This window comes from Stenella coeruleoalba (genome assembly GCF_951394435.1).
Source record: "Stenella coeruleoalba genome assembly, chromosome: 7".
NCBI classification, from domain to species: domain Eukaryota; kingdom Metazoa; phylum Chordata; class Mammalia; order Artiodactyla; family Delphinidae; genus Stenella; species Stenella coeruleoalba.
In genome coordinates this window covers 17,120,372-17,141,851 of record NC_137153.1, presented here as the reverse complement: position 1 = coordinate 17,141,851, position 21,480 = coordinate 17,120,372, and the positions used below count along the sequence as shown (strand labels likewise).

The 21,480-nt window shown below is 43.4% G+C and overlaps 1 protein-coding gene across 3 annotated transcripts in view; it reads left to right on the top strand.

Moving 5' to 3' along the window:
* The window catches only part of MSRA (methionine sulfoxide reductase A), a 370,575-nt gene that overhangs the window by 126,081 nt on the left and 223,014 nt on the right, over positions 1-21,480 (top strand). Inside the window, exons 2-3 of one of the 3 annotated variants that reach the window (XM_079927556.1) lie at positions 9,864-10,021; positions 16,299-16,367. The exons of 1 other annotated variant lie outside the window; for it this stretch is intronic. In XM_079927556.1, the coding sequence (XP_079783682.1) occupies positions 10,015-10,021; positions 16,299-16,367 (76 nt within the window). In that variant the 5' untranslated portion in view covers positions 9,864-10,014. The remainder of the gene's footprint in view (positions 1-9,863; positions 10,022-16,298; positions 16,368-21,480) is intronic. One more of the 3 variants, XM_079927554.1, reaches the window with a different exon arrangement.

The following is a 21,480-nucleotide window of genomic DNA, read 5'->3' as shown; positions in this document are numbered from 1 at the left end:
ATACCTTGGGATTTTTTATTTACACAATCACGTTGGCATATACAGATAGTTTTTTCTTTTTTTTTCCTTTTGGTATGCTAGGTGTAGGTTGCTTGTAGCTATTCTTTATCAAATTCTATTCCTAGTTTACTGAGAATTAAAAAAAATCATGAATAGGTGCTGAATTGTGTCAAGTGCTTTTTTAGCTTCTATTGAGATGATAATTTTTTTTCCTGTTTGTTAATATGATAAATTACATTGATTGCATTTTTTTGAATGTTAAAACAACTTTCAATTCCTTGGATGAACCCCATTTGCCATGATTATTATACTTTTAAAATATAGTCTTGAACTAAATGTTTATTAAAAATATTTATTGGGCTTCCCTGGCGGCGCAGTGGTTGAGAGTCCGCCTGCCGATGCAGGGGACACGGGTTCGTGCCCCAGTCCGGGAAGATCCCACATGCTGTGGAGCGATTGAGCCCGTGAGCCATGGCTGCTGAGCCTGCGCGTCCGGAGCCTGTGCTCTGCAACGGGAGAGGCCACAACAGTGAGAGGCCCGCATACCGGAAGAAAAAAAATATATATATATATATATATTTATTTATTTATTATTTTTGAGCCTATGTTCATAAAGGGAAATTTGTCTATAGTTTTCTATTTTTATTGTTTTTTCATTAATCAATTTATTTATTTTGGCTGCGCCAGGTCTGCCTTGTGGCACGCGGGTTTCTCTAGTTTTGGTGCGCGGGCTCTAGAGCGCGTGGGCTCAGTGGTTGTGGCGCGTGGGCTTAGTTGCGGTACGTGGGATCTTAGTTCCCTGATCAGGGATCGAACCTGGGCCCCCTGCATTGGGAGCACGGAGTCTTAACCACTGGACCACCTGGGAAGTCCCTGTCTATAGTTTTTTGTGTCTTTTTCTGGTTTTGTTATCAGGGTAATGCTGGACTCATAAAATCAGCTGTGAAAGTTCCCTTCTCCTCTATTTCTTTTTAAATTTTTTAACCATTAAAGAAAAAAATTGAAGTATAGTTAATTTACAATGTTCTGTTAGTTTCAGGTGTACCTTCTCTATTTTTGAAGGAATTCACGTAGGATTGGTATTATCTCTTCCTTAAATGTATCTAGAATTTCCCAGTGAAACTATATGAGCCTGGAGTTTTCTATTTCAGATTTTCCCATTTCTTCTGTCAGTTTTGATAATTTGTAGCTTTCGAGGTATGTTACTAATTTATTGCCTCTCAGCTCTGAATACATCATTCTGAGTATGCTCTGTGATAAACAAAGGAATTCACTACAGAAATTCCTGTGAACATGGTGTTACGCTGTTTCAGTAGAGGGCGCTGGGGAGACTTTGTGAAAGGAGGAGCCTCTCCTGCTGTTTCTGGTGTGGCCTGGGTTGGCGGGGTGTGTGTGTGGGCCTCTAGTGGAGCCTGCCTCAGCCACTGGCCCAGAACTCAGTCCCTCTGTGACTTTATAGTCTTGGCCTGGTGATAACTTTTCTGCAGCCCTCTTGACAAGGAAACCAGAGCCTCTGTTGCTGTCCACGTACTCTCAGAGTCCCTGCAGTTGCTCTCAGGCTCCTGGGTGCCTGGATCCCATTGTACACTCATGCCACTGGGTTCTGATCGCCTACATTCTGAAAGGTAGCCTGTTGTTTGCCCTTATCTCCAGCCTTATCTCCAGATAAGCTCTGGCCTACAAACCAGTGAACTTCTCTGCTATCCAGTGGCTTAACTGCACCTTCTCCAAGGAAGTTTGTATCCTTCCAAGTCTGTCATTCCTTAGGTATGTTCAGTCCTCACGTAGCATAGAGTTTCCTTAGATTATATAGTTACTTTTTAATTATGGTTAATATTCTCTATGTTAGACTTCTACTGTTTGACCTACTGTGTGGTTTCCATCTCCTGATTGGACCCAGACCACTACACAGGAATTTCTTGTAAGCACTACTTGGGTTGAGACTTTTTGTGATCTGTGGATTTTGTCATTTCAAGAAGGGTAGGAGATATTGCTATGTATTCAACTGGTATTTTTCCTCTTCCCCTCACTCACCCCACCCCCCATGTGCTTTAATCTGAGATTTAACTAAAGTGACGGGGTGGGGGAGACCAAGAGTTGTGGTGAGTAATATTTCTGTAAGAACTGAAATTCAACAAACAATGAGCCAGGAACATGGTTTCCTATGTCACTGAAATGACTAGCTCAAGCTTGACCCTTCCCGTGTCTCATGGTGGTTAGCAGAGATGTTTGAAATTTCTTTTTTTTTTTTAATTAAAAATTTTTTTTTTTTTATTTTTTGGCTGCACCACACAGCACATGGGATCCTAGTTCCCCAGCCAGGTATTGAACCCGCTCCCACTGCATTGGAAGCATGGAGTCTTAACCACTGAACCGCCAGGGAAGTCCCTGGAATTTCTTAATGCACAGTAAGGATCCTTCTATTTTGCTGCTTGGAATAGAGGTACTATGACCTTAAACTGCTATGGATGCAGTGTCCAAGGCTAATTAAAAGCCAGGTGTAATATCAGCAACAATTTTCATTTTTAGCTTTTATTTTGATTCCCATAGAAAAGGGGAAAAACTATGTTTCTTATAGGTACCACTATGGGTAAAAATAATCCAGCTGTCTTCTTACTTCCATCTAGTCAAAGAAAAAAGCCCCCCAACTCAAGCAAACAACCAATCAAACAACCAGGCAAACAACCAAGCAAAACCCCATCAAAATATAGAAGATTTTCACCATTGCAGCTAAGGGCTTTGGCATGAATTTAAGTTTAGCTTCCCTGGGAATTTTGGAAAAACATTGTTTTTCATTGTTTTTTTAAGTGCTATGAGGCAAAGGTATAACTTCCCCAAACAAAACAGCACGAAAAGCAACTAACAATCCTCTGGATAATGCAAATGAATAAAAATTGCCTGAATTATTGCAGAAGTGCTGAAAGCCTTACTCTGGTATTTTATACACTATTCCTAGACTTTAGTGGTTTAGGAACGCCTGTTTTAGCAATCCCAGCACACTAGAGAACAAGTAGGTAGAAAAATAAAATTACATAGAGGTAGTCTCCAAGTTAGAAATGGATCATCTTCCAGGGGTTGATTTGTAAATCAGTTAGATTGGAAATGCCTTTTTCCTTTATAAAGGTGAAAGTTTTATATAGCTTTATAAAAGATGGTTTGAGTTCCTGCCGTATAATCAGTAGTTGTCCTTTGCTAAAACTTACATTATTTCCCCTTTATTAGAACATGTTATTAGTTATCTACTGCTATATAATCAATTATCCCCAAAGGTAGCAGCTTAAAAGAACAAGCATTTATTATCTCACAGTGTTTTTGGGGGGGCTGGTGCATAGGGAATCTGGGTGTGGCTTAGCTGGGTGGCCCTGAAGTCGGGCCCCATGAAGCTGGAATCAAGATGTCAGCTGTGTTGCGTCTTCTGAAGGCTCAACTTCAGGAGGATCTGTGCTCTAGCTCGCTGAGGCCTGCCAACAAGTGAGCTTGAGAGCAGCCCTTTCCCAGTTGAGCCTTCAGATGAGACTACAGCCCCAGCCAGCACCTTGATTCCAACTTGTAGGAGACCCTGAGCTGGAACTACCCAGCTTTACATCCTCAACTGTGATGAGACCACTGAATTTAAATTGTACTTAGCATTTGAGCAGTGAGATTTCCTCCTCTTTTTGAGAAAAAAAAAATCTCCTTTCTACAATGATGAATAAAGTGGAGATTTCTTTCTATGGTCAAGTTAGTAGCTGGACAGAAATGTTTTCTTTTGTCCAGATGTAGCTTACAGCCAACTTGGCTGGTGTGAAAGCGTGTGTTCTTAGTGTTGTAGGGTAGAACTTAGAATATATTTTCGCGCTGAGACAGTATCTCATAAACAGTGGTTAGAATCCTAGAAAGAGTTATATTTGAGACTCATTATAGGTTGAGTAGGCCCTTGTGGGCTAGCTCACCACCATTTATAACAGCATGTTCATGAGAAAATGGATTCTATATCCCAGATGTCCATCTCTTAAACATGCTTTTGAAATGTGACTCATTTTAAAGTTGGGGACTTGCCTGTATTTCATTAGCTCCTCTCCAGCTACCTTCCACACAATAGTTTACATTTTGAGCTATCAGCCTTTTGGGAAGATAAAGTGGCAGAAAATAGACATGACTATAATTTACTCTTAGCACTAAGAGCCTGGCAGACCTATCAAGGCATAATTTTACTCAAAATCAGATTTTCTGCAGGGCCTGCACTGAAGTCCCTTTATAGTTGAGTTATACGAGGTCACAGTCGTCTCCTTTTGTAGAATTCTAGGGTCTTAATCAGGTCCTTCCACAATCACTCGATAAGATTTAGTACATGAGAATGTACTAAAATGAGAAATATTCTTGGCCTGCTTTATATCCCCACCACCCACAACCCATATCTCTACGAAGCTGATGGCCTTCCAGCTGGGAGAGACCATCATTCAGGCCCTGGGTGGGCTCAGTGGAAGGCTGCTTGCCTTGGCCTCCCACGTGCTTGATATTTTCAGACACGACTCTCATTTTATTCAGCAGTGCTCCAGTCAGTCATTAGAGAATTCATCCCGAATCAGCCCATCACTTGAATATCTAAGGATATGCTTGAGCCCATATTCAAGGAAGATAACCCAATAGGCTTTGCTCTGCCCCCTCTAGTCCCTGTCCCTTCATTAAGTCAGGGGACCAAAAGCATGTTTGAAGAGCCACCCTGTCTCCACTGAGCTTCCCTGAGTTAAGATGTTCAGTTTTATGTCACTCTTTCATGGTAGACAAGTATAAAAAGCATCATAAAATGACTTTCTGTGTCATTTGTAGAACTGTAGTTGAAGATTTTGTCCATCATATTTCCTAATATGAATATGCACTGGGTTGACAGATGCCCCTTAATCAGCCATGTGACCAAACCTGCTCTCTCAGGACACCAGTCCTTGGGGGACACCTTCAAAGTGGACGAGCTACCTGTGCTGTTGCTCTAGTAAGAGCCTAATTCAAGAAAATTTCACCGGCTTTTTGGAAATCAGTGGAAGGTTTCACAGTAAAAACTTGTTTTATCTTATTTTTGAGGGCAATATAGAATGTTTCAACCGCTTTTAAAATTAAGAATGGTGAGCATAATTCCTGTTCAGTAAATCTAAAATAGATTTTCAAATATCCTTTTCTTCTGTTGTGGAGAAAAATTACAAGGGAGAGAGAAACAGAAAGGATGAGAGACAGGAGGGACAGAGAAATAATTAAAATACATACCAAATTCCAGAAAGGCAAAGTACTGCTCATGTACCAGTCTGCTTGCCTCCCTCCCTCCCTCCCTCCCTGCTTTCTTCCCTTCCTCCCTCACTTTATCTTTCTCTCTCTGCCGCCTTCCCTCCCTCCTCCGCTCCCTCTCTCTTCTTTCCTATAAAATAAAGTCAAACCTAGAAATACCTTTTATTTTTAGGTAAATAATATTTTAATACCATCTAAAATTTGTAATGGTTGATCCTCTTAAAATCCTTTTCCTTTTGAAAGGAGGACAATTAACATACTGCTTGGAGAAGGCAGATCAATTTCAGAGAGGAAATGGAGTGATAACTCTATCTTGAGGCCTTTTAAGATACTATGAACTATCCAGAATTTTAAAGCCTGGTAGCAGTTCTGCTGCTTTGAGATACAAGTGGAATCATCTTGGCTGTTGGTCCTGAGCCTGGATAAAATGTAAGCATCAGGCTGATCTGAGCCCAGGGGCTGATTGCCCGCCCCTGGCCACTCGGGCGTCTCAGCAATGCCCTCAGCCCTGGGAAGAGGCTCTCAGGCTGCAGGGGTAATCACGGGGTAGCAAAGACTGGGGACATTTAAAATGTTTTTTATTTCTGTTTTCAAGAAAGTAATGTATCACATGGAACAAAATTCAAAAGGTAGAAATAGAATATTAAAAAAAGAAATTGTAGCATATTATACACATTATCTTGCCTGTTGATTTTTTCCCCCAATTAACAATGCATCTTGTAGATAGTTCCATGTCTTTACCTATAGAGTTACCTCATTCTTTATAACGGTGCATATTGTTCCACATTATAGACTGTTTTATGTAAAAGGTTGGTGCCAGTCTCTTTACAAACAATCCTGAAATGACTGTCTTTGCACATGAACAAAATGTATTGTAGGAGCGAATCGGTGATGAATCTTGTTAATGGTCAGTGTTAATGTTCCATCTCCTTATCAATATTTTATTCCCCTCAGACTCTTCTGTCTCTTTCTCCTTACCACCACCAACAGTAATAACTTAATAAATTGAAAATGTATTGATTTAAATGGAAGTCAAATTGACATCCATGTTTATATCCATGACTGTTCCTCTTTCTTTCTAATTAAAGTCCCGTATTTAGCTGTATCTCCTTCATTTCTAATGTCAGAAGATAATTGAGACAAGTTCCCTGTAAGGCTTGTAACAACATATTCCATTTTTGATTAGGAGCTTCCACTTAGAAATAAAGTCATAATTCGTTTTCAGGAAAGAACAGGCACGGAAAGCAGATAGGCCTGGCCTTACCCTGGTGCCGGCCTGTGTGGTGTGCTGAGGAGGATCTTGTGGGGGAAAGACTGGTGTTGGCCTGGGACAGATTGCAAGGGGAGGTCTGGCCCGTCAGGCTCAGCTGAGCAGAGGGCCCGGTCATTTATCACTGTCACAGGGGTGGAGACGGGGGAAGGGGAGTCACTGGACCATTCCTGCCCATCGGCGGCCTGACAGCAGACGCGCTTCACTCAACCTCCAGGCAGATGCTGCGCCGTCAAGGGGCTCCTTCCTGCTGGAGGCCGCTGACCTGGTCACAAGGAATGAGGAAGCAGACCACGGCTTGCTACGGCGCTTTGCTCAAGCCCTGCGCCACTTCCTCTCAGGGTGTGTATACAGTGTGTGTAAGAGCATAGCCAGTGGTCTTAGAGGCATACACCGAGGCTCCAAAGTGTTACTAGACTCTGATGATGGGATGAGAGCATACCTCTGTGGGGCTCATGCTTTAATTACATTTCCAGGACTTGGATGCTCTGCACAGCGCTGGTTATTTTCATACGGGCAAACGCTGTAGTAGACGTGGAGGGGACTAAAGCAACGCAAGCCGGGGACACCAAGTCTTTGAAGGGCAACAATTTTTACAACAATACTAAAAAGTATGATCTCTGTGTGATCCTTTATAGATACATTTAACATTCATCTTCAAAATCTAAAATATGTTTTAGGATCAATAGGAAACGTATCTTAGAAATCATTTTGGTGTACAGCCACCTTTATTTATTTACTTATTTATTTATTTTTGGCTGTGCTGGGTCTTTGTTGCTGCGCGTGGGCTTTCTCTAGTTGTGGCGAGCGGGGGCTACTCTTCGTTGTGGTGCGCGGGCGTCTCATTGCGGTGGCTTCTCTTGTTGTGGAGCATGGGCTCTAGGCGCGTGGGCTTCAGTAGTTCTGGCACACGGGCTCAGTAGTTGTGGCTCACGGGCTTAGCTGCTCCGCGGCATGTGGGATCTTCCCGGACCAGGGCTCGAACCCGTGTTCCCTGCACTGGCAGGCGGATTCTTAACCACTGTGCCACCAGGGAAGTCCCTACAGCCACAGTTTTTAACACAACTGTTTTCAACACTGTTATTCACGGAGATGTCACATTCATCAAGCTGACATGTAGATTTTAATCCTTCAAGTAACCTTATTTTAAATGGAATTTCTAGTCTCAAGATTGTCTAATTTTGGTAGTCATTAGGAATTACATGTGTTAAGAGGAGGCAGGGAGATTTCATAAAAGTCAGGTGGAAATTTTTCCATCAATTAATATTATATGCTTATCACAGATGCCTAAATTAGACATGATTCTTAAATGTGGTAATTAATAACAGTATTACACGAGTGAAAATGGAATTCTTCTAAAAATGAAATGAATGATGATGGAATGCTTTTCTTGGGATAATGCAGTGTGAATGCTTTTCTTGGGATAATGCAGTGTGAATCGGGAACTCATGCTCGTCTGATAATCATGGGGTAACAGGATGTGTTAAAGAGCTGTAGGCAGTGCCGCTGACACAGGAGCCTCCGTAGGTGTACCTGGTCAGCAGCTCTAACAAGTGGGGCAGGCGTAGTGCTGGTCAGTGAAGGATGAAGAGAAGGCAGGCGTTGTCTTACTATCTTACTGCATGACCGACAGTAAGCCCAGTGCCTGGCACATAAGCCATGTTCAATCATTGTTTCCTGAACTGTGATGTTATTTGGATGGAATATGGATCCCTGTGCCTGGACTTGCTGGAGCAGATATGTCCCCCCAAGTCCCTCTGTCAGCCTTCTTTCCTCCTTCCCCCACACGCCTGCCCGTGAGTTCATAAGCTCCGGAGCCCTGCGCATCTCGGCAGCAGTGGCCTCATCAGGGAATTTAATAAGGCAGTCACGCAGCTGGGTCGAGTTGGTCCTGAAGTCCCTGAGCGTCTCCGGAGCTGTTCACCCAGGGGGCCTTGTGTTAAGGAGCAAGCGAGTGTTCAAGGTACTTAAAACCCTGGAAGGAAAAGGGTCCTCATGCCATCAAGCAGGAAGTGATCTGCTCATCGGTTTTTCTCACTTAAGAGAGTTTCAGTGGTTTCTCTTGCTCTGTCTCCTTCTCAAAGAAAACAGAGGAATGGGACTCAAAGGAAAACATTTAGATTTGTACAACTTGAAAATATACCTAATAGGATCTAGATTTCCTCTTTTTTCTTGCTATTCTCCACTTAACTCTATATTATTACTATTTCCTGACACCGTGGAAGAAACCTTTTTATGATCATACTTTTAAAATTATGAGGTAATATTGCATCTGAGGACTGTGCTACAATTTACTTCATTATCCCCCTTTTGTTGGGCCATATAGCTTTTTTATGGATTTTCACTGTTACAAACAATTCTGCTATAAACATCTTTGGAAACCTTTGCCTCACTTCTGATTATTTCCTAAGGTAGAAATCATTTAAAAGCTTTTGACATTCTTGATGCATATTGCCAGACTACTTTCCAAATAGATTGTAGCATTCCCACTTCCATGAGCAGTATATGAGAAAGCCCGTGTCTCTACACCCTCATCGGTACTTGGCATTGGTTTTGTAATTTTGCCATTTTCACGAATTAAAAATAGTATCTCATTGTGTGGTTGAGCATCTACTCATGTATGTGTTCGTTATTGATATATTTAATTTTTTATGTGTAGTCTGTCTTCTCCACTTTCTCTCTGGCAGTGGAATCACTGTCTTTTACAGAATCATGGGAGCCTGCTTAGGAACATACAGAAATAATTCTGACACTGTTTTCTAGGGCATCTGGTCCACCTCCTGCCCTCTCATTGTGGGCATCCCTGTGGTCACTCTCCTTTACTCTCCTGTGCCGTCTTGTGGGGACACAGCAGGATCATTCTGGGCCAGTTTTTCTTAGGAACAGGAAAGGGCTGGTGTCTGAGGCCTTGTGCACTTGGCTTTGCTGTTCCGGGTTTAGAGTCACACTCGTGGTCTTGTGCCCTGAGCAGACCTCAGAAAACACAGCAGGCACATCACGAAAAGTAAAAATGTCCTCTGCTTGCATAATGCTTTATTTTTAAAACATACTCTCATCCTCAGCTCACTCTTCTGGCCAGAAATCTCCTCTCAGGATTTCTCTCAATAAATTTGTGGATTAAATGGATCTCCTTGAGTGTAGGGTCTATGAAGTTTATCTTTCTTCCCACAGCAGCTGGTACCTGGCACGTACTAAACACGTAACTGCTAGTGGGTCTGAGCCGTAAGCTCCACCATTTGGAGCTGATGCCTCACCAAACGTGTCCTCACTGGGGCTGAGCCCAGCCTTGCTCTGCCCTGTCCTGCCCCGTCACTGTGCCATTCGGGCTGTGCTGCAGGGGGACCCCGGAGGCGCAAGGCTGCCTGAGCCCGAGGAATCACCACCTTCACTGGCCAAGAGCTGGTCTTCAGTTTGTTGTCCCTGGAGCAAAGGGAAAAGGCATTAACTGGAGGAAGGGGAGCGGCTGGGGCATAAGGATAAGATCCTCAATGACAGGTGAATTTTTGTTTTAGTGCTACAATCTAAAATGTTCTCATCTGATTTTCCTGCCTTTTCCATCACGTATTTTTTGCTTTTAGGGCAGCTCCCACTTAGATACACAGTCACTGGTCACCATGGGAGGAAGGCAGTGCGGGCTGGCCCTCCTCACCCCCTGGAGCTCTGAGGGGAGTGCTCGCCTCCGGGTGTTCACAGCAGTGGGGGACCTTCATCTCATTCGCGCCGTTGCCTTTGCTGGGGACTCCTCTCCAGCCTCTCCTAGCCACAGACTCCACCTGCCTCTAGTCGTGTACCTCACCAATCGGTAGGAAGGACTCCAGCTTCCTTGGACACAGGATGGGTGGAGAGCAGAGGTCGGCCCTCCCTGTAACTTGCCCACCGCCATGTAACTTCCCCCCGCCCCCTCCTCACATACAGAGTACACCCTGGATTAACATTCACCTTAAAACACCATAGCCAAAGTAACAGGCACTGTAAGGAACAAAAATATGATAGAAGCACAGTGCCTCTGGGCAGAGGGGGCCAGAAGCATCATCGCCTGACCTCTCGCAGTGCACCTGTCCTGTATTTGGGTGACTGGGCTGCAGGTGCATCCTCAGAACTCCTGCTGCCCTTTCTTTCCAAATCAACAGTCATCAGTTCATCCTTACAGCGCTGTGAAGGGCACCTTGGCAGGACCAGGGCCCAGGATGCTTAGTCAGTGTGATCAAAGGACCCTCTGCTGGAGACAGAGCCTCGTCCAAGGCTTAGGCTTGTGGGCCAGATATGAACCCGCCTTAGTTCCAGTCTGACTTGTCCTTGAGACACCAGGGATTTGGGATCTAGAGAAAGAGCCACAAGGAAACAGACAAGGGGAGGGACTGTGAGACCATGTTTGGTTTGGGGGCCTGACAGATTTGTGTTACCTTATTCGTGAAATAAATGCACTCTTACTCCAGCCCCAAACTGAACCTAATCGCCACCGATGAGCTTCATAGCAGCGTGAATGACTGATAGTAACACAGGATGAGTATGTGTTGGGTTTTGTGGGATGAATAACGTGACAGGGAGGGACAGGCACCACTAGATGGTCTGCAGCTCTGAGGCTTCAGTCCAATATACAGCTGTTCCAGTCCTGGGATGATTTTGTGCCCAGCAGTGGACCTGGACTCCCAGGACAGCAGCAGCAGTTCCTGGGATCTCCAATTAGGTGGTGTCGCCATGGTCACCCAGACTGGAGGGGCTTGGCCCTACAGGAGAATCCTGAGGATCTGGGGGCCCACCCTCCAGTCCCCCACTTCCCTGCCATTTACCTATAAGTCCCTCCGACAACCTTACCCAGAAGATAGGAATTTTAGCTCTCAGCTTGAGCACAGGACGTGGTGCTAATCACCGGTTGGTTTATGTCTGCATTTGCATTATTGCAGGTGCATTATTGAACTGTTTTATTGTATTTTTCTGAAGGAAGAAAACAGTCATAAAGTCTGAAGTGCATTAGACATTCATAAAACAAAACAAAACAAGAAACAGCGTCAGTATCATCTTCTAAAGCTTTTTAAGTGCCCCCCAAATCCCCTTCAAAATCTCTCCGATAGTTGACTTTGACCCAATCGTGCTCTAATTAACCTCGCTGCTCCTCGAGCACTGGGCTTTCAAGATAAATGGAAATCTGTTCCTCGTCCTCACATGCCCTTGACCGAGGACACGTCATGGCCATCAGTAGAGGTTGTCTTCCTGGAGCGTGGGGCTTTAGAACATGCTCCCACGGAGCCCAACCAGCCAGATGGGAGGCGTCCACCCTGCTGTGGCCAGGCAACAGATGTCCCTGTCACAGACCCCCTCCTGTTTCCATGTCATGCTCTGCTGGTAATCAATAGTTAGTGCCCAGTCAATGAGTGACTTTTCTGTTTAGTCAGTTTGATTGTTTCTGTGGTGAAATGTGCCACCAATTTTGAAAAAAAAATTACAAATGCTGATTAGGTTCCCAGGTGAGTCTCCCCACCCCCAGTCTTATTTGACCTTTAGAATATGTTTAAAGGGTCTCTGGTTCTTTGGCCCCCAAGTCCTGTACTTGCCTCAGCAGAGTTTCAATGGGAAAATGCCCTCGGTTTGCAGGACTGGCACTGCCATTGCTTGGTTTTTAAAACTCCGCGTTCTCTCCTCATGGAATGGAAAGTAGCACTCAGATTTTCCTCCATTCTTTTATCAGTAAAGCTGTGTAGAGTTTTGGAGATTTTCAAAGAGTCTTTTTAAAAATTGCCATGTATTATGTAGAAATGAGAAGGAAAATGGCTTTTCTTTGTACCATCTTTCTGTTCTATTCACTTAGACCAGGAATAACAAAGTGATTTCATCACACATGCCCCCCCGAAGGAATAAGAGACTCTGTGGGGTCCTAAGTTGAGAAAAGATTTTGTGATCATATTTGGGGATCATGAAAGTCTGCTGTGATTGATTAATGATGTCTGCCACGGGCATGAAAGTGGAGGAGAAGTAAATATGTGCCATGTATTTGTCATTCCTGACTCAGATCTTGTGAAAAACAAAGTTCACATGTAAATGGTAATACTAGCCTAACAGTTAAGTAATGTGTACTGCATGCCAGGCACTGTTCTAAGTGCTTTACATATATTAATTCATTTGATTCTCAAAGCAACCTACAAAGTAGGTACAAATGAGTAAACCCTTACAAATGAGGAAACGGAGGCACAACGAGGCTAAGTTGCTAAGCCAAGGTCATACAGCTAGGAAGGGGAAGAGCTGAGATTCAGGGTCAGGCAGTTTTGTTCCTTAGCCCTGGATACTGTGCTGTCTCTCCTTGGCTAATGCTGTGTCTTTGCTGTCCAGGGACTGATGTAAGGCTCAGCTGTGGTTCAGGAGAAAATGCAAAATCAAGTTAACAGGGCTTGTTATCTTTGGGCCTCAGGCTCTAGAATGAAAGATAAGACAGAGTCCTGGGGAACTTTGGCACTGAGGAGAGAGTTGCATGTGAATCCTCCTTCCTCTCCGGGTAGCATTTCCAGTCTTTCCACATCCATTTTCTCAGATGAGAGTAGGTGGATGGGAAGGGAAGAGGAGTGGCATTTAAGGACTAGAACAGAGGAGTTCCTTGATCTCCAGGCCACCTGGTTGGGGAGACTCTGAGTGGCCATTTTCAATGATCATTTTTGTGTAAGGGACACAGGTACATATAAAGAGAGATACATGTTTAGCGTATCAAATAATATATCTTTCATAATGGCTGAAGAGAGACTTTTTAGTAGTTTGTTTTCCTTCGTTAATTTAGCAACTATTTATTGAACACCTATGCTGGGTCCCACAGTGTGCTGTAATTGTGGAAACAGTGAACCAATATGAGCCCTGCCTTCTCTGAGCTTGTAGTCTACTTGCTGGAATAATGACTAAGTGTAAGGTGCAGCTCTGACTGTAGTAGAGGGAATGAGGGAATGAGGTGGCCGGACCATGTGGGTTTTTGAAGCTGCATTAAAGAGTTCTGACTTTAGCCTAAGAGCAGTGGGAAGCCATGGAAAGTGGGGGAGAGGGTCGGGGACTTTGTGTTATATAATCAGAGTTAAAAGATAATTGTGGCGACACCGAGAAGAATGAATTAGAAAGGGGATGTGGAAGACGTAGAGGTGCTTGTAGGAGTGCAGGCAAGGAGGCCATAAGAGGTGGGACTAGGGTGGCTTGGACGGTGAAGGGAAGAAGGGGAAGGACTCTAAAGATATCTGGAAGGCGAAATTAGCCAGATTTGGTGATAGATTAGATATGGGTAGCGAGGGAGAGAGAATGGGCAAGGATGCCTAGAAAGTAGGAGGATGGTGGTCCTATTCCCAGAGGTAGGGATGCTGGAAGAGGGTCAGGTTTGGAGTGGAAGGACATCCTGCTGCATTGGAGGTGCTTTTGAGCTGTCCCAGAGGAGAAGTCAAATAGGCCACACTCTTTGTGGTAAGTATGTAGTGTTTCGACTGGACTATACATAAGTCCTGAGGGACTGTCCTGGGAAACTAAGTACTGCAGAAAAAATTTTAGAAATCTATAATTTTGTTGACTTTAAAAGTCCAAACAAACATATTTTCATCTAGGAAATAAGAATCTGACAATGACAAAGACAATTGATAGAGATAAATATCTTGCATAATCTTCCTAGTTATTTTTGTTTTTGCATATTTCTCTGCCAGTCTTTTCCCATAAGCATTCACATTTTTGTTAGTTTTTATAGTCTACATTCAGCGTGTAATAGAATTGTTTTCACTTACTGTTATCCCAAATATTTTTTCACATTTCAATATATCTCTCAAATTCTGTATTTAAAATGTTGCATGATAGTCCATGCTTGTGATAAATCGTGAATTATAATTTTCTAAGCTGTTTCTCTGTTTCTGGATATTTAGTTGCTTTAAAGATTTCTTTATTACCAGTAATACCTTAATAAATATTTTTATGTCTACCACCTTTTCTTTTTCTCGCGCATTTTTCCTTAGATTAAATTTTTATGAGTGGGATTAGTGGGTTAGAGTTTGAATGGGTTTACAACTGTTGATATGTGTAAAGGCAAACGTTTTAAAACCTCTGACAGGGGCTTTAGGGTCCTAACTGTAGAACAGAGCTGTGGCCTCCACGTGGAGCCCCATCATGTTCCTTTGGATTCAGTAACCGATGGTCCTAACCATATCTGAGCACTGTCCAAGGTCCCAGGGCCACCTGTGACCTTCCCTCTTGCATCTGCTGTTGGTGCCAGGCTTGTTCTCTGGTTCAGCCTGGCTCCTCGCCTTCTCCCAGCTATTCTGTCTGTTCTTCAGGTAGTGCCACCATTCCTCAAGAATCCGTGGAAGCCGCTGAACTGACAGTATCCTGAAGGGATCATCTAGCTAGGCTGAGCCTCGTAAGCCTTCAGGTTCTAAAATATTTGCAGTAGTGCTGCGGAGGCTGCCTAGGGTTCCCATGGATTTGGATGGGGTTCTCAAGACCTCCCATGACCTGGTGCCTGCCTACCAATCCCTCCTGGAGTGCCATTGCTTCTCAGCATGTCTCCTCTACTGCACCCAGACTAGACTCTAGTCTGGCCCAGGATGATGCCTTGGTTGCATCTACTCCTGGCTCTCACTCGAGTTGCTCCCTCACCCTCTGCCTTTCCAAACCCTGCTCCTCCTTTTAGACCCGACACTAGTTGCAGTTCCTCCAGGCCCTGGCTCTGCCTTGCAGCTTGCTGTCCCTCTGCTGCAAACTCTTACCATACCTTTAGTCCCCGCTCCAGGACTTAGCACACAATTGTAAGCTTTCTGGTAAAGTTCACTCTTGAAATTTTTACCTCTTGAAGATAATTGTACACTCCTTGAGGGCAAGAGCCATGTCAGTCTTCCCCTCTAGATGCCTCAGAGCCTAGCTTTGGTGCTGAGCCCTGTGCAGAGCTCAATAAATCTGATGTGACCCATGAAATCAAAATATAAGTGCACCATGATGCAGTGTCAAAGTGTTTTAGCCATTCTTTTCTTATGTATTTTCAACATAAATGCCCATATTCAGACATTCCTGAGGATCTTCTTAGACTACTCGTAGATGGACCATGCTCAGATCTTCTCTATCTGGTTGCAGTTTGGGGGTTATAAAAATAAGTTCATGTTGGAAAACCATAAGCTGGTCACTTTTTGTTTCTAAGTCCTTGATATGCACTCGGGTGGGAAGGGTGATTGGTGGAGGTGACGAGGGTGGATGACAAGTAGTAAGAAACACTGGAATGCAAGTCTGTCTGGTCGTTAAAAGGCAAGCATCTCTGGCCCCTGGAACAGTGCTTGACTTGTGAAATGATGTCTTCTGTTATTCTGGTTCTTGAAAAATTGGTCCCAGGCTTACCCTGCTGTCTTTACAGCTCACTTTACTTCTGGTCATCAGGAGTCCTCAGGGGAAGCCACCTCAATGCACCCTGGAATCCCGAGCTGTCCTTGTTGTCCAGGGCACGGCCTGGCACACAGGGGACCCTCTGGCCGGGAGTCAGGAGCTTCCAGGCTGGGCTGGCTCTGCTGCCCCCCCGCTGCACGGCTCTGCACGTGCTTGGGTCTGGGCATGCTCACTTGTAAAATGCCATGCCTGAATCAGGCCATCTCTAGGCTCTTTTGTAACTGAGATTAAAAACAAAATAGTTGAAACTCTCTTAAGAGGGTGAGCTTTGGTACCGTTGCTAACTAAAAATGAGAACTGGGCTCTCTGACACATTTAATGACATGTGTTAGTATGTGTGTAGAACTTTACACTTAACTTGCATTTCTTTCTTTCTTTCTCTTTTTTTTTTTTCTAGCCAAACATCATGTCAATGGCAACAGAACAGTTGAACCTTTCCCAGAGGGAACACAGATGGCTCTATTTGGTAAGATAACAACTCTGAAAGAAAACCCAAATTGTGTGCAAAGACTAGTGCCAAGTTTCTGAGTTTTAGCAAGTGTCCTCAGGGCTTCAAAATCTGGGCTCTTCTAGATATTTACAAGTCGTTGCAGCCAAAAAACTATCAAGTTCTTAGTATATCTGGGATCAGAAAAGCTCATTCTATAGAATTTAGTATGCTTTCCTTTCTCACTTTGCAAATCAAATATCAAACTGTGTATTTACTATTTCTTATGTCCACACTGAATTAACCTGATAATTTAGGAGTTGAGTTTTTCTTTCCCAGGAAGGATTTTTTTCATATATATACATATATATATATACATATATATATGTATATATATATATATATATCTTTATTAAAGCTGGGATTCAAGGAGTTTTGAGATGTTATTCCACAAAAAGCAATAATCAAATTGAATGGTCTCTTTCTCTTCCATTATGAATTGAGCATATTCCTTTGTTTGTTTGTTTCCTCTGCTTCCTTCCCCTTAGCCTTTAGACAGATTCTATCATCTCTTTCATCCTAAAAACCTGAATTCCCCTTTCTTCATGCCCCCCTCCAGCTTCCGTCTTCCCCTGGTCCTGATGGAAGTCTCCTACAAGGGCTTTTGATGTAAAACTGCTTTAGGCATTGAAGTGTCTTTGAGCCAGAAATTAGCCTCCTGACAACACTGTCTCTAAATTAGCATATTCAGGATAAAATGTTTCCCTAATCCCAGAGTTAGTCATCACTGATGATTAACAGTTGGAGAGTTATGAAACAGGGACCCACTTCTGCCTAGGTGTTTGTAAATCTTGCTCTGTATGGGCTGTCACCTTTTAAAATGTACTGGTTAGTGATTAGGAGTTATTATGTTCAGAAATTTAAATGGAGGGCTTCCCTGATGGCGCAGTGGTTGAGAGTCCGTCTGCTGGTGCAGGGGACACGGGTTCGTGCCCCGGTCTGGGAAGATCCCACATGCCGCGGAGCGGCTGGGCCCATGAGCCATGGCTGCTGAGCCTGCGCGTCCGGAGCCTGTGCTCTGCAACGGGAGAGGCCCGCGTACCACAAAAAAAAAAAAAAAAAGGAAATTTAAATGGAGAATTTGGTTTTTGAAGAAAAAAATCATCAATGGTCACTATAAGATGTCGGCTAACTATTTGATTTGTTAACGTTCCTCTGAGAAATTATGTTCAGATGATGCCATCTCACTTAAGTTGTAGGCCTAGCACAGTGTCTGTTACCAGGAGACAACAAATGTCACATCAATGTTCAAAGGGTTCTTTTGATGATTTTTTTTTGTCTTTCAGATTTGTGAACCCCTAGAAACTAGGTTAGAAACTAGGTTCCATGTCATACTGGGAAATGTAAAATGAGACTGACCTGTCATAGATTTCCCCCTGTTGTGGTATTGGAGGAAAGCCTCCTTCCCAAAGGACTGATGACATTGTTTGCCACAGAATTGGAAATATCAGTGAATAAGCTCCGTGGCGAGATTATTATTACTATTATTTTGTCAAAGGTTTGGTTTAGAGTGGCTTTCCTAAAAATCCTAACCCAAGGCCTTCATTGTTTGACTCTGGGCAAGCAAATCCCCCCTCCAAGCCTCAGTTTTCTCACCTGTAGAATGGGAAGGCTGACGAGGTGCTCTGAGACCCTTCCCTTGGCTTCTGCATCTTCCATACTTGGGGCTGAAGCCTCATCTGGCCTCAGGCAGCCCTGGGAAGCCCACTGTGAATGGCCAAGGGGTGTGGTTTTAAAAGAAATGAATCCTGTGCATAATTTCTACCAGTGCAGAACTATACAGGTGATAAAATAGAATATCTCTTGACATCTAAGGATTTTTGCCTTATTAGCACTGCTGTTTGGCTCTTCCAGATACTTAAATGAAGGCCTCTGTTTTGGTTAAGTGCGTGCAAGCATTTTATATTTGTGTTTTCAAAACTGTCCTCACTTGATATGGCTTGTCCACCTGGCCTGCAGTGGAGTGAGGGAGTGGATGGGTTTTGGGGTGGGCTTCTGTCATTTGGGTTGTTTATAGCTGTACTGAAAAAGTCAAACTAAGTGCACCTCTTTGGCATATCTTGGGCATTTAATCCTCTCAGAACCTTGTAAAGCTGGTAGGATTACGTAATTCCCTTCTCAGAGAGCTCACATGATTTATCACAGGTCTCTCAGCCAGAGATGGTGGAGCTTGAATTTGAGCCCAGGTCTAACAGGCCGGAAGTCCACGCTCTTTTTACCATGTCCCCTGACTCTTGGCCTGGTTACAGGAGTCCTGGGAGAGTCTGGTAGAGTCAGAAATGCCTTTCAGCTGGATCCATGCACAGAAGCATGATTTCCAGCCAAGCCAATTTAGCAAATTGATTTGTGAATTTCTGTGCATTCCCAGAGTGCTCTGAAGGACGCTGGAGACACAGCTTTTGCCAGGAAAATACTGCTTTTTGGAGTGACGTCTCCTGCTGTTTATCGTTTTCCCCCATTTGATTTTAGTAGCAGGTATTAATGTGCAGGAGAATGTCTTACATTGACTTGACTGTGAGATCACCAAAGCAACAGTGGCACTTTGTACTTGTCCAAACTCATTCTTCAGCCTGGGAAGTCAATATTTTATGCCAAACGAGTATCACCAGTTTCAATTTCATTATCTATTGGTTAATCATTTGAATGTACCTTACAGAATGCTGTCTAAATAGAAACTTGTAAATTTAATCCATTCTGAAAGTGGCCACTGACCGAACGGCCATTAGCATTTAGCTTAGGGTGGATGATGTAAGGAAGGGTAGAGTGAGGGTCAAGGGCAGGCTCCGTTGTGAAAAATGTATGAATGTGTTATTATATCAAGTGACCAGAGAATATATAGATGGCTCCTTAAAAGCTATTTCTGGCATGTAATCTTCACAGATTATTTTTAAAACAAAAAGACGTTCATTTTTTTCAGGTTTTCTTTCATGGCCCAGTCAGTTTTATCCTTGTCTTGTTTTTCTGTGATCACGGTTTTTTAGCCTTTCTGTTGCCCTTTTCTCTCCTCTGCACTTTAGGACAATGATAATGAGGGTAATAGGCCTGCTGTCCTAGTGGGCTTCTACTCGTCTGTGTGTGATGCTCTCTTTCAAGTCAGTGGGAGCCCCTTTTTTACAGGTCGGAGAAGCGGAACCGAACATTTTGCAATTACTGAATATCTTTGTTCCAGGTGGCTGAGTGCCCTATGTCTGCCATCCCTTTAATCCCACCACAGCCCTGTGAAGTGGGCATCACTGTGCTCCTTTAGAGACGGAGAAACTGAGGCACCCAAAGATGAAAGAAATATGGTCAAGTAGAGGGAATGCTTTCTCTGGCATGAGGACATCCACGTGACACTTACCAGCATGCTGTGCCTGACTTAGAAGCGATAACTTCAGGAAAGTGACATTCTGTTGGCGGAGGGTCCCTCCGTCCTCGCAGAGAGCAAGCCTCCGGCCTCTCTGTGGTGGTCATTCTTAAGCACGGAGCAGCTATTCACTTTATTAAAAGTACTCCATAGTCAGGAAGATTTATCATTTCCAAATAAAATAGACATTTATTAATTGAGGAGAGTACAGAGAAGTCAGGGGTTGGGGGCTCCAGTCTTAATTGGTGACGAGTTTTAGTACAGTTTGAAAAAATGAAATACAGTTTTTTAAAACTTTCGAGTTCAGCACTTGACCATAACACTTATCATCCAAACTAGGATACTTTTGAGAGTGAAAAGGGTGCTGGTAAAAATTATGTTAAAATAATGAGGTACGTACCCGGAGGACTTCAGGCACATGGGATATAATGTCGCCCTCTAATGAGAGTGTATATTATAAGACATGGTGTCAAGAATAATAAATACACATTGAGTAAAGTTGAAATTGAAAAATAATGAACTTAGAGATATAAAATGAAATAAACAAATGAAAAAATTCCAACGCAGTAGACTTACATTATGTACCGTATAGCATCAACACCAGTAGTTACACTAACTTCCAGCATTTTACTCAGTAAATATTGTTATATTCTTTCTGAATGACTTGAAATGAACAGTTAATTCATATTTATAAAACCTGGCTGGTAGCATTTCAATAAGAGATGGGGAATTATCTGATTATACCCTTGCAATTCTAATATTGTACTAATACTGTCCAATGATGTAGGGTAATGAACTCTCCATCAGTAGAGGTATTCAAATGAGAGATCGTTCCTACCCAGTTGGGAAGTGGAAGTAAATAGCCTTTAAGATCCTTTCTTCTCAGTTAATGAGAATTTTCTCTGTTTCAGAGTGTTAAACCTCTTTGGAAAAATTACTCCTAACTCTAAAATTCTTTGATTGTATCATTTAGAAACCCATATCCTGGCTGTTTGGTGAGAGGTAAAATTCTGCAGTGAGAAACTGTAGTGGTCAGGAATCGATGGATACCAAGCAACCACAGCAGAAGTACCTCTGCAAATTCTTAGGGTCGCTGTAGGTTCTTAGGCTCCTACTAGCCTGATAGCGATGGCTCTGGGAACTCAAACCACTGTAAAACCTGTTCTCTGTGTCAGGTTCTCTTGGGCTCTTCAAACAAGAGGGAGCAAAAGACAATCCAAGACATCATGAAAGTGTGCTGTGATCTTGTTACACTTCTCTGTTTTTAGCCAGGGGGCCAAGATTTGCTAGACTCTTTCCTGACTAGCTGTGTGGAAGGACAGATCGCAGAGCAGAGGCCAGTGGCTGTCAGAGGCCCATAGGCAGGCCTCACTCTGGGAGACTCACCTTCTGTACCCCAAGGGAGAAGAGATCAGTGTCTGTAAGATGAACCAATCATAAGATATTTCCCCCCCACCCCAACTTGAATTAGAGGTGAATTAGAAACAGCCACAGTTACTTTGTCTGCCAGCCAAGAAAACAGCATTGAAAGCAGCAGGCAATACGTCTGACTTCAATGGAAAATATATTGGTGTCTCATTGGCTAGGATCCAACATTATGTTGGTAAATAATCCAATCCCGGTGTGGCATATTTCTCCCTGAACCTTGACTGAAAACTATTGAAGACCGTTCTGTGAGCTGTGGAGCTGCAGTCACTCATTCTAGGAAAAAGGCCAGAAAGAATGACTTTGAAATGTGTTTGTAAT